The following is a 12,536-nucleotide window of genomic DNA, read 5'->3' as shown; positions in this document are numbered from 1 at the left end:
TTTTATTTACTTGTGACTGTTTGCAAATATGTGCACAATTAATCTGAAATCTCTGTACAAATAGCAGCGCGGCATCTTCAGAAAGTCGATGGAATCTCATAAAGTACACCATACTATACAAAAAAGCTTCTTTTTTTAAAAACAAAAAAGAAAAAATAAAATACAGCAAGTAAAATCCTGCTTGTCACGCAATTTCCGGCATCAGCGTAGAAAACACGACTTATTTCTCACAATTTATTTGTAGTTGCTAAAATATAACCTCTTGAACTAACTAGGCCTACAAGAATACATTGCAAATTAACTGCACTTGAAGTCTGCATGTCCCATTTTGATCATGGACATTTTTAAACCACAAAAGCAAGGTGTCCTCAGCATCGGAAACACTGACAACTTGCATCCACAGTTTGCTGTTCATAGGCCTGTATTATTGTGTCCCAGCTTTCCAGAATGGTTGACAAAGTGTTCACGGGAATGTTGAAATCTGCAGCAACATCTTTCTATTTCTTGTACTGTGGTACATTATCCACCTTCATGGAAAAGGAACCATCAGTTTATAACATATTTTTTAAATGTACAATAATGAAAACTGCACTTATCTCCATGTCATTTTAGGCTACTTGAAAACTGAACAGAAATCGTTATCAAGTTTGATTGCAAGTTCGATTGCTAGAACTATCAGGAGCACAATACTGTATATACTGCACGATTATTGATTTGTACCAAGATCTAGTGGTATTGTGTTAAACTGTATTACAGCATACTGCAGTTTTGATAGACCAAGGCTGACTCAGAAATATGTCTTGGGTTATATAATTTTTACCCTTTTATCAAGAAAAAACATTAATGCAACTACAAAATCTAGCAGTACGCTCCGCCCAGGTACTGTTATATAGCGCTGCTTCTTGTGGTTTTGTAATAACACCACGTGCACTCGCTGTAGGTTTTATAACAACAACTTAACAAACCAATCACACTCCGCCTGGATAGCATAAGATGAATAGCGACCAATAGGAAACGGATCCAAAAACTGGGTGTGTCATGTGTTCACACAGACAGACGATGTGCTGCGTACCAATAAATTAAACACAAGCGCTGCTTTCTTGACTGTCGTAGTTGTTAAGGTAGGGAATTTGTATTGTTAAACTTCCACCTTTATACTAAATGGCATCTGTTAAACAGGAATCTCTCAAATGAAATGCAAATCTTAATGAGGTAATAATCTTAATCATTAAGGTACGGTATATAACTTTTCCTAAATGCATGTGGTCGTCGTAGCAGCGTTTTTACTTAACTCTAGCAGGTACATTTATTTTGTGACACGAAATTAATATGTTTGTATAGGTACCTAAACTCAAAAGTGTGTTGGGGGCAAAGTTAAAAATTGTTATAGATGTTGAATACTACGAAACCCTTCAGTTCCAGCAAACAAGAAATACCTGCAAAATCAGAAAATACATAGTTTCTTAATGTTTTCATAACAGTTATTGTGTTTAATTATTTAATAAAACAATGGCGCAGATATACCCTGATGTACTAACAGAAAATCCATCTTGACTGATGCCACAATCCATGACGATTTGTGTAATTTATATTGTGGGGGGCAGGGACATACTTTTAAAGTCAGGTTTAAGTAAGGCTTTAAATAGATTTTTGTTTTAACAATGAAGGATTGTAGCATTCATTCATAAATATATATTTGCCCTGCTGTCTCATCTTTGTTCTTTAGGAAACAATACCAGGATGATTAAGACTGTTCAGCAAGCGTTGTTTTCCACTGGGCTACAATTGCCTAAATGGGAACCTGTAGAAAATAAGGTGAGGTAAAAACAGAATCTCCCCAGTATCAAGATGTTATAATGTTAGATTATTTTGCATTTCACATGCTGGCATATGATATATCATGTTATGCAAATAATAGTCCCCAACACCTTGCTTGTGTTGTGTCTCTTGCAGCCCTTTCAGTACTATGGTTTAGTTGTGTATTTTGTTACTAAAGGCTACCTTATACAGCATATGCAATAAATCCATGCAGTGTACTTCTAGGTGCTTTCTCGTGAAGCGTAATGAAACCTATTACTCTTTCTAAGGCCACAGATTACGAAGTTCGAAAGTATGGAGCCACAAAGTGGGTCAGCACTAAAGTAATTGGAATGGAACTAGATCCGGCCATCAGCAAAGGATTTATGAGACTCTTCAACTACATACAAGGCAACAATGAGAAAAGTATTTTGCACTTGATCTATCTTTGTGTGTCTGTGTCTGTAAGAATAAACCTGAAAAGTGTTTAATAAACCATAGCCACAGTTTGTACTGATTTCAACAAGTTTTAAAAAATAAATAAATCGTTTTTTTTGTTCTTTGAAAAAAATTGTATATAATATATATTAAGTAACTAAATCGATTCTGTGTTTGAAAACAAGTTGCAGTAGTATTCCACTAGATGGGGTCAGATACACATTTTATAAAATAAAAATGTAATTCAGTGGTGGTTGCATTCGTTAAAGGCCTTATTAATCCATGCATGGGACACTTTATACAGTAGCATTGAAAAGTGCTGTGTTTGCAGTACAGAAGGACATTGACCTCTTTAAGTCCTTTCTTATCAACCCAACTCTATAGGCATCTTGTCTAAAATAACTGGATTAACAACCCTGCATTTAATTATTTTTTGATTACAGCTGGTGTCCCTCCTGGTTTTTGTTCCAACTGTACTCTAAATTACTTAATTGGACCAACTAAGTGCTTAGAAGCTTAATTGGTCCAGTTAATTAATTTAGGGTACAGTTGGAACAAAAACCAGGAGGGACACCGGCCCTCCAGGACCAGGATTGATCAAGACAAGTTTCATAAATACCTCATGAGTTACAGCTTTGGGATGTTAACCTGTATCAGATGAAAATAACAATATCATTCATCCCTGTGTAAGGTTGAACTTGATGCAGTGCTCGAATTGCAAAATCCACCATATTTACAAATTACAATGTCATACAACACATTTTTGGGGAATTTAACTCTGGCTGGTGACCTGGCTTGTAGTTGGTTATGCTAATTTAGGTTATATCTTGACCAACCCATTGCTTGAAAAGAATTGTGTTGTAATTTTGTTACTGCCCACTAACGGTTAGGACCAAACGTGTGGAACTAAGCCTACTAAAGTGAAAGGTCAGTGCATTAACCCATTGCTCTACAAGTGATATATAGGTCCCCATGTAAGTTTAAAGTTGTATTCCCTTTTACCCCCACTCAGAGGTGAAAATAGAGATGACTGCTCCAGTGACCTGCTTGGTGGAACCAGGTGCAGGACCTATCTGTGAGACCACCTTTACCACCTCATTCTATATACCTGAAGAACATCAGGCTGATCCTGTAAAGCCATCTGACCCAGATGTTTTTATTGAACAAAGACCTGAGCTTACTGTGTTTGTCAGGTATGTTATAATAAAAAGTAGTAGTTTTGTATATGCCCAGTAGAATCTGTATTCTAACATGTCAGAACTCAGTATGTTTGTAATATATAAAACACAATCAGAAGTGTGTAGTAAAATGTTTCTTACGATTAATTTAAGTCACAAAAGGATGTCAAGTAACTCCCCCAAACAACTCACAGTGACTGTATTAATTCAACTAACTTTTATAATGATTTAATGACATTGGCTAAAAATGCTGACATGTGGAATTAAATACACATACATTTAATGTATTTACACTTCCAAATTATATGATTGACAAAGTAATGGAAACGTGACTATTAATAAATGCCATGTCATATGCATTTGAATGCACTTTATAGTGGTGCAACAGCCTGCACGTAAACTATAAGTAAACTGTCAGGTTTTTCACTTTTTTTTTTTAATAAATTTAGTCGTTGCCAATTAGTTTTTATTATTTTCTCCCCAATTTGAAATGCCCAATTATTTTATTATGCTCAGCTCACCGCTACCACCCCTTCGCTGACTCGGGAGGGGCGAAGATGAACACACGCTGTCCTCCGAAGCGTGTGCCGTCAGCCGCTAGCTTCTTTAAACACTGCGAACTCACCATGCAGCCGCCTCAGAGCTACAGCGTCGGAGGACAACGCAGCTCTGGGCAGCTTACAGGCAAGCCCGCAGGCGCCCGGCCAGACTACAGGGGTCACTGGTGCGCGGTGAGCCGAGGACACCCTGGCCGACCTAACCCTCCCTCCCCCCGGGCGACGCTCGGCCAATTGAGCGCCGCTCCCTGGAAGCTCCCGTTCACGGTCGGCTGTGGAATAGCCTGGACTCGAACTCGTGAGGTCCAGGCTATAGAGCGCATCCTGCACTCTAGTGAGTGATTTTACTGGATGCGCCACTCGGGAGCCCCCAGGTTTTTCACATTTTATATTTTTTGTTTCTTAAAACTGCATGCCTGAATTGTACTGAATCCTAAGGTTTCCAAGTCAACCTAACATTACCTTAGGTAAGGTGGTCTGTTAATCTGGTTCAGGCTATGGCCATAGTTGTCATTTATGTTTAAGAAAAGCATTGTAATGTGTTAATTTAATTATTCTTAGTAGCAGTCTAATTTGAACCTTTTTTTTCCATGTACAATTTGTATGGAATGGCCCACTAGTTCTTGAGGGGATCAGAATTCAGTGAACTATTTTTACTTCTGTTCATGTTTTAGATTAGCAGACTAATGAAAACTTTTCTGGCGAATGTCTGTATGAAGCGAATATCAGCACAAGTAGCTGTGTCAATATAACCCATAACCAGGCACTCGCAGTCCTATCAATTTATTATTAATATACCAGCTTAAAAAGGAGCTAGGATTTGTTTTCCATTCATGACAACCTTTTAGTTAATTGTCATTTTTATCGAAAAGAAGGAAAAGGTTGATAAAGCATATACCGTTAAAGTGGTAGGTGGCGTCAGTCATACCAAAGCAGACTGACTGGTGGTATGATTGAGGTATATGGTACAGTTGAATTGTGTGGAATTGAACAGGAGAAAAGTGCGCTCTGATTGGCTAAAAGATCCTCAGCAATCTATTAGTATAGAATATAAAAGACTTAAGATAGTCGATTAGAGTGACAGAATATTATATTTTCTTTTACTATTTTTGTTATTGTATACTGACACGAGTTTACTTGTTCTACATTTCAGAGTATTCGGTGGGTTTACAAATGCACAGAAAGCTCAAGAAGAACTCATAAAGCTGTCTCAGAGTTTGCAACGAGATGGGCAGCAGTTTGAGGAAAATGTGTATTACACAGCTGGGTATGACAGCCCCTTCAAATTATTTAACAGAAAAAATGAGGTTTGGCTGATTAAGAAGACAGGCGAAGATGTCAAAACAGAAGCGTAAATGCCAGTATGGTGTTAGTGCAGTTTTGATTTTGTCAAAAATTTTATATGAAGGGATTTTTATTGTCTTGTTTGGATAACTAAGTAACACTAAATGTTGTGCATCCAAGGAAGCCTAACGTGACTCGGTGCCTTTGGTAGTTTGCAGCTAAAGTACTGGTTCAGCATATAACAAAAATGTATCAAATAGACAAGTCAGCAAAAAAAAACGGAATCATAATGTTGCATTTTTAGAAGCTTCAGCTGTTAATTTTAAAGTAGTATTTTTGATTCATCATAAAATGTTTAAAAAGTTGGGCAAAAGGCATCAGCAGACAGTACAGTGTCATGATCTATGGAGTTCTGATTTCTGCTTGGGCCAACAGTGATTGTTTGAATATCGGCAGTGTCATACATGCAAAAGGGTTACAGGGATTTGCAATGTTCATATATTTTTTTTTAACATTGTGTAACAATAAAGTTTTACCTCTAATACACTGCTTTAATACTTTTTTACTTTTTTATTTGGTATTTATTTATGAGCCTTGTGCCAAGTTCACTAACTGAAGCTGTTTTACAATGAGCAAAGAAAAGCTATCCACCTCACTGAGATACGGGTATATTTTGTAGATTATGCATAACATGGGAGCAGGGCAGTATATCAACTTGCCCATCAAGATGATTTGTTGTTCAATGTAAACACTGACAGCTGTGTTGAAAGCCGCACTAGGGTTTCCCACTTTCTTTCATTTTAAGCTGTTCAGCATGCAACCTCTTAATGTGCTAACACCTCTCGGAACTGTAATGTATAACTAATGTATAATCTCCAGTGGAAAATGAGAAGCTTGTTGAATCGTGGTAGTTTTTAATCAGAAAGCAATACATCCGTTAAATTGCAAATTTTGTAAGAGCAAGGTGTAAAGTACAAAATCCCATTATGGTATTTTCATGGCATGGGTACTCTGACTCACTTAATATATACTTAAAAAGGAAGATAGGTACATGAAGGACCATTATGAAACAAATGCAGCGAGCAGTGATGACTAACACACGCTGTCCTCCGAAGCGTGCGCCCCCGTCAGCCGACTGCTTCTTTTCACTCAGTAGGCCCGCCATGTAGCCAGCCCAGAGCTACAGCGTTGGAGGACAGCGCAGCTCTGGTCAGCTTACAGGCAAGCCTGCAGGCGCCCGGCCAGTCTACAGGGGTTGCTGGTGCACCAATTGCAGAGGACACCCTGGCTGAACTAAACCCCTCCCCCGGGCGGCGCTCGGCCAGTTGTGTGTTGCCCCCTGGGAAAGCCCGTCCACAGTTGGCAGTGCAACAGCCTGGGCTCAAACCAGCGACCTCCAAGCTATAGGGTGCATCCTTTACTGGATGGGCCACTCGGGAGCCCCAGTAGATATTTTTTTCCCTACTGACCTACGTCGGTCTATTTTTTTTTTTTTTTTGTCTTCAAAAATGTAAAACGGTCCACTTAAGTGTTTTCATTTTGCGTTGAACACCTAGTAAGACAGTAATAGTGTGACTGCTGTGACAGATGTACATCATTTAGATTGCTGGGGAAAACTACTGTGTTTATTACAGAAACAGACAAACTCAGCAGACTTGCTTTATTTGAAGCAGGTAATCGCAGCATTCGGTGCTCTCTTAAAAGCTTCTGAATTTAGAATACTACTGAATACTAACACGTTCGACTGCAAATGAAAAAGTCACAACCAGTTTTCACTATACTAAAATAAATAGTCTACAAAAGGTTTTCCCCTCTTTCAAAAAGGTTCTCAAAATGTACAAATTCTGTAAAGTCAAAAGGTACTTTTACAATTTCTGTATATTTACAAACAATATAAAACTGCACAGGAAAGTCTAATTATGTCAATCGTAAAAAAGTAAAAACACAATGAGAGCACGTTTTTTTTTTCTTTTTTTTTCTGTTTTCATTAAAAGGTTTGCCAAAAGAAAAACCGTTAATATAAAATATGTTAGACTCCTTTAACATTTACAAATTGGGAGCTTTTAAAAAAAAATAAAAAAAAATAATAATAATAACAATAACAAGATCTTTGGTAACCAAATGTTAGCAAGTATATCAGGGTGGTCAGATTTCAAATTAAATCTGTTTTGTTTTGTCATCCTTTAGCTCAAATTAATAAGTTCTACCAAAATGGCTGCAATGAAACACAATATATATGTTTTAAAAAATGTAAAACAATAAAAGAAAGTAATTGGAGTGCAAAATCTACAAACTAAAATATATCTAGAAAGGTTTTCAAAACCTACAATGTATTTTCACACTCTGGCAGTGCCAATATGTGTTTTATCCCTTTCCATTTTAGATACTGCTACAAAAGGCCGGATTTGAGGGCTGTGTTGATGAGCCATCAAAAGTTGTTATTGCAAGAGTATTCATTGTTATCAAAATATTTATGTACTACAAAAATACACCACTTGAAGGAAAAAGGTGTTACATGTTCCATGGTATTAGGAAGCAATATTTTCTTTAAAAAAACAAGGCTGGTGTAGTTTTTTGCACCACCTGTTGCTGTGCATCTCACAATTCAATGAAAAGAAATATAAAACACAATCTTGTTACCTTTACTTTCTGCATTCTCACATAAAGTAATTCAATATTTTCCTTTTGTCAAAATTCTAGAAGAAACGACTTGCCTTCAGTTCCAGCCCAGCTACTTTCTTCAAACAGTAGCACCACTCATGTCAGCTCAATCCAGCACAAACAAATATAAACTTGACACTACCTGAAAACGTACACCCCTTTACCACCTGTTGCTCAGTTACAACCTATTTCTACTTACTTCTGTCATTTCCTGAAAAATAATTTATGAAAATAAACAGAAACATTGCAGTCACAATTCATTTGAAATCCTTAACCTAAAAAACAGAAAAGAAAAATAGTACAATTTTGCAGGCAAGCTCTCCCTTCTGTTTACAGTCCATTTTCTCCCAGAACCTTACTGCTCTAAAGCAGTTTCTATTAGTCTTTGTGTGGGAGAGTCCTGGCCCTAAGCAGGCTTGCTTCTCTTCAAAGTCTCCAGCCTACCACGATTCTCACAGAAATGTCCAAATTCAAAAGTCCCCCAGCCCTTAACAGCTTTGTTCCTTCAATAAAGTGCCATTCCAGTTCTCAGAGGGATAAACTTTCTCAGATTTCTCGGAGCAGTCTATCTGGGAACTAGTCTCTTCTTGCAATGGTGAAGTATGTAATGAGTTTTGGCTGCTTTGAAACCAGCCTGTAGGCATTCCACTCACATACCCCAAGCTGAAAGCGGACTTCGAGTGAATTGATTCTGCCAGTTCACTTTCTCCCTCACAAATGACTGTCATTGGGCTGCTGAGGATGCGGTTACGGGCATTGTACCTGCTGCTGGCAGCCGATGGAGGCGTGCGTGAGCGACTGTACTTGGTGCCTGAGAGGGAGGCACTCCTGGGTAGAAGCCCCTCGCTCTTGACCCATTCATCCTGGGCTGGCTTGTTCTTCCCAGGGGAACTGCTGTGGCTGTCAGGGAGATCCAGAGTGGACTCGGAGCATGTCCTCTGGAATTTGGGAGCTGTGTTTTTCAGCATCTCTGTGGCAGACATGCGGAAGCTGGTCTCGGAGCGGCTGCCCTTCTTCAACAGCAGGGCCTTGAAGTTGTCACTGCTGGTGGCAGATTTGCGTATGCTGCGCTGGATGGAGCCTGTCTGACGGTGTGGCGAGGCCAGGCTGGGGACCCCGCCGGTGGGTGTGACAGGGGGAGACGTGGAGTGGTTCCGCACATGGTCCTCCTCAGAGTCCTTCCTCCCCAGAACTCTCCTTTTGGATCTGGGAATTGGAAATAAATGGTTTGGTTTTCTTCATTAGAAATACAAAATAAATACTCACGAAACAGCGCTGTTTTACAGTTTTGGATCCACATATAATCGAATGGACACTATTATTGGGAGAGAATAGCGCAGCTACTAAGCTTTTGCTACAGTGCAAACATTTCTAAAAGGAATTAAACATTACTTACAAACTAATTAATGATTGTAATTCATTTTTTTTATACTGCCCCATTTTTAGCCACACCTTCCATGAAGCACAATCTGATGTAGCACAATGTTAACGTTTTAAATGATCTTGAATCCAAAACAGTGCTTTATAATTAGAAATACCAAAAATTGAAAGCCTGGAAAATGATCACTGGTACTGTATGGTTAGGAGAGTACAGAGATGTATCATGATCTTCTCCTAAGGTCCTGTAAACTAATACTTCAAAAGCTGAATTACACTATCAAGATATTAACATCTTTATTACTATTGAAAATAAAAACCTGCTGCGATAAATATTTCATAATATATACAGTAAACTATCACTAAAACAAACCTGCTGGGGGCCAAGCCTTTTGTTCGTCAAGGGGCTTGCTATAGCGAACGGACAATCAAAAATGAATGATAAATTCAATCAAAAATGAATGATAAGAATCCCAAACTGAATTTTTATTCCAAATCAACCTGACATGAAAAGTTTTACATGAAAGGTTCATCAGATCCTCAAGTTTGTTGTTTTTGTTGTTGCTGTTTTTTCTTTTATCAATTTTGTTTTTATGTATGGTTGCTGAACATGCCAAAAAAGTGACAACCTGTATTCACGACAGAGATATGCCTGCATTACTGTTTTTTTCAAACAATCAGTATAGTTTCCAGCTTTGTTGCTACATAAAATGATTTTCGTCAAAAGAGTTTACTTCACTGTGGAGGTAGCATCCCGTGCTTACAGCCCGGGATGTTGACAGTATGTGTTTATATTATCTTTTTTTATTTGGGGTCCAAGGGACAGGTTCGCATTTCTGGTTTATTCCGAATTTTACCAAAAAATGACAGAACGTTCAAACATGGTTCTCTGTCACTGCACAAACAAATTTACGCTGGCCAATCAAAGTCTGATTATAGTGGCAATTGCTGGCCATAGTACGTAATTAGTAGCTTGATCAAAAATTAAAATGAAATACTTACATGAAAATATAACATTTTTAGTGGATGAGGAATGGGGAGAAAACGTTTATGAATATTTAAAAGAAAACCAGTGTTTTGAAGTATTGCAAATGTTTCAAATACTTATGTTCGTGCTGACAATAAAAGAATATACTGAATAATAAGCGACACATTAAACTATATCAAAGTGAACTGAGAGACAAACAATCCATTTATGAGAGGTATGTATTGGTGACTTTGTGCGACAGTACTGTCTGTCCATCAGCTAAAAACACAGCCTAACGGCTACAATCTTAATCGTAAATATTTGACAGAAAATGGTGATGCTTTTGTTGATAAACTTATGGAACGCATTGATGGAAATGTCGACTGTGATTTTTGACGCGTCTCCTGATGGCTTGCACCGTCCATTTCTGTCAATTTTCTTTTCTTTTTATGATTTCAAGGCGAATAAACCTGGCTTGTTTTGTGCTGATGTCATGTTCATACCTTCTATAGATACTGTTTCCGTCAGCACAGCGATTGCCCAAACGTTCACAAAGTACCAGCTAACTTGGGAAAATGTGGCTTCGACTTGCACAGATTGCACTTTATCATACATGCCAGGGATATTATTAATTAGAAACCAGAACTGCTGTGCCTCATATTCCACATGTAAAGTGTGTATACTGAGATTTTTTCCCACCGATTTTTACCGAGGTTTCAATTAAAAACTATTTTTCACTGATTGTATCCCTATTTTAGCGACCAGAATTATTCTGGGTTTAAAAGGCATGTCATATGCAGACAGGCTTAAATAACTGAATCTATTCAGTCTTGAACAAAGAAGACTTTGTGGCGATCTGATTCAAGCATTCAAAATTCTAAAAGATATCGACCCAAGGGACTTTTTCAACCTGAAAAAAGAAACAAGGACCAGGGGTCACAAATGGAGATTAGATAAAGGGGCATCCAGAACAGAAAATAGGAGGCACTTTTTTACACAGAGAATTGTGAGGGTCTGGAACCAACTCCCCAGTAATGTTGATGCAGACACCCTGAGATCCTTCAGGAAGCTGCTTGATTAGATTCTTGGATCAGTAAGCTACTAACAAATGGCCTCTTCTCGTTTGTAAACTTTCTTATGTTCTTAACATGCAAATAGGAAAAAGGCCCAGGGTTTAGGTGCATCGCTTGGCTGCTCCAGTAGAAGAATGTTTTTCAAAATGTGCAGACTGGAAAACAGGATAGAAAGTGTAGCAAGGCAGTTACCTGTGTATCACTGCAAACAGATCATCTGTAGTTCTGGGTCTAGTTGGTGTAACCATCTCTTCAGAACTTTCTCCACAAGTACTTGATACTGGCGATGGGTTAGCTGTGTTTGTTTCAAAAACCTCACCTGCAAAAGATATGGCTTGTGGATTGTAAATACAACTAACAAACATACTAATGATGAACTAAGGGCAAAGGCCCAAGTATTTTACTATCCCATATTTTTGCCCAATTTTTCATTCCATTCCCTCTCTTGTATTCTCATAACAGCCCCACTTGGGTTGGCTGGTGCAGATTTATCTCCAGTTTTCCTCCAGTGGGACATTTGCCCTTCCCAATTAAAGAGGATGGAGGGCTGTATTCATGCAGCAATCAAATCACTGGTCTGAAACTGTGCTGAGAAAATACAAGAAAAAATAAGTGTAATTCTAGAGATAACTGCAGCAACACATGCAGGGCCGCAGTGTGGAGTAGTGGTTAGGGCTCTGAACTCTTGACCGGAGGGTTGTGGGTTCAATCCCTGGTGGAGGACACTGCTGCTGTATCCTTGAGCAAGGTACTTTACCTAGATTCCTCCAGTAAAAACCCAACTGTATAAATGGGTAATTGTATGTCAAAATAATGTGATATCTTGTAACAATTGTAAGTCGCCCTGGATAAGGGCGTCTGCTAAGAAATAAATAAATAAATGCAGTCCCGGCAGTACCTTACAGCATACACTGTAAGAGAATTTTATTTATTTATTTTTATTTTTTTAGCAGACGCCCTTATCCAGGGCAACTTACAATTGTCACAAGATACCACATTATTTTTTTACATACAATTACCCATTTATACAGTTGGGTTTTTACTGGAGCAATCTAGGTAAAGTACCTTGCTCAAGGGTACAGCAGCAGTGTACCCTACCAGGGACTGAACCCACGACCCTCCGGTCAAAAGTCCAGAGCCATAACCACTACTCCACACTGCTTTTGCATTCTTCCAAAATAGGCTAGCTTGGGCTCCTGAACAA

The 12,536-nt window shown here is 38.4% G+C and overlaps 2 protein-coding genes across 11 annotated transcripts in view; one reads left to right on the top strand and one right to left on the bottom strand.

Annotated features, from left to right (window-relative positions):
- The first annotated feature begins 983 nt into the window (after window positions 1-983).
- Window positions 984-5,798, top strand: hebp2 (heme binding protein 2). 3 transcript variants are annotated; one of them, XM_034003170.3, is made up of 5 exons: window positions 984-1,121; window positions 1,727-1,815; window positions 2,088-2,223; window positions 3,248-3,428; window positions 5,124-5,798. In XM_034003170.3, exons 2-5 carry the CDS (start codon window positions 1,741-1,743, stop codon window positions 5,323-5,325), a joined length of 594 nt encoding a protein of 197 aa, XP_033859061.2. In that variant the 5' UTR covers window positions 984-1,121; window positions 1,727-1,740; the 3' UTR covers window positions 5,326-5,798. The 3 variants fall into 3 exon arrangements, with proteins under 3 accessions (XP_033859061.2, XP_033859062.2, XP_033859063.2); XM_034003171.3 differs by having other exon boundaries at window positions 1,062-1,212; XM_034003172.3 differs by having other exon boundaries at window positions 1,107-1,233.
- Window positions 5,799-6,148: 350 nt separating this feature from the next.
- The window catches only part of LOC117403049 (NHS-like protein 1), a 129,079-nt gene continuing 122,691 nt past the window's right edge, over window positions 6,149-12,536 (bottom strand). For 7 of the 8 annotated variants that reach the window (XM_059024200.1, XM_059024201.1, XM_034004908.3 and 4 more), the window contains 2 exons: window positions 11,525-11,666; window positions 6,149-9,121 (listed from right to left, as the gene is read on the bottom strand). In XM_059024200.1, coding sequence (XP_058880183.1) covers window positions 8,404-9,121; window positions 11,525-11,666 — 860 coding nt within the window. In that variant the 3' untranslated portion in view covers window positions 6,149-8,403. The remainder of the gene's footprint in view (window positions 9,122-11,524; window positions 11,667-12,536) is intronic. The other variant, XM_059024206.1, reaches the window with a different exon arrangement.

The sequence above is a fragment of the Acipenser ruthenus genome, chromosome 5, assembly GCF_902713425.1.
Source record: "Acipenser ruthenus chromosome 5, fAciRut3.2 maternal haplotype, whole genome shotgun sequence".
Classification (NCBI taxonomy): domain Eukaryota; kingdom Metazoa; phylum Chordata; class Actinopteri; order Acipenseriformes; family Acipenseridae; genus Acipenser; species Acipenser ruthenus.
The sequence above is the reverse complement of the archived record's forward strand: the minus strand, read 5'-3'. Positions and strand labels throughout refer to the sequence as shown.

Excerpts from the sequence above, each read along its gene's own strand:
- hebp2 (XM_034003170.3), top strand. The coding sequence starts at position 1,741 with ATGATTAAGACTGTTCAGCAAGCGTTGTTTTCCACTGGGCTACAATTG. Across the intron at positions 2,224-3,247 it reads ACAAGGCAACAATGAGAAAA|AGGTGAAAATAGAGATGACT; the intron begins GTATTTTGCACT and ends ACCCCCACTCAG. Across the intron at positions 3,429-5,123 it reads GAGCTTACTGTGTTTGTCAG|AGTATTCGGTGGGTTTACAA; the intron begins GTATGTTATAAT and ends TCTACATTTCAG.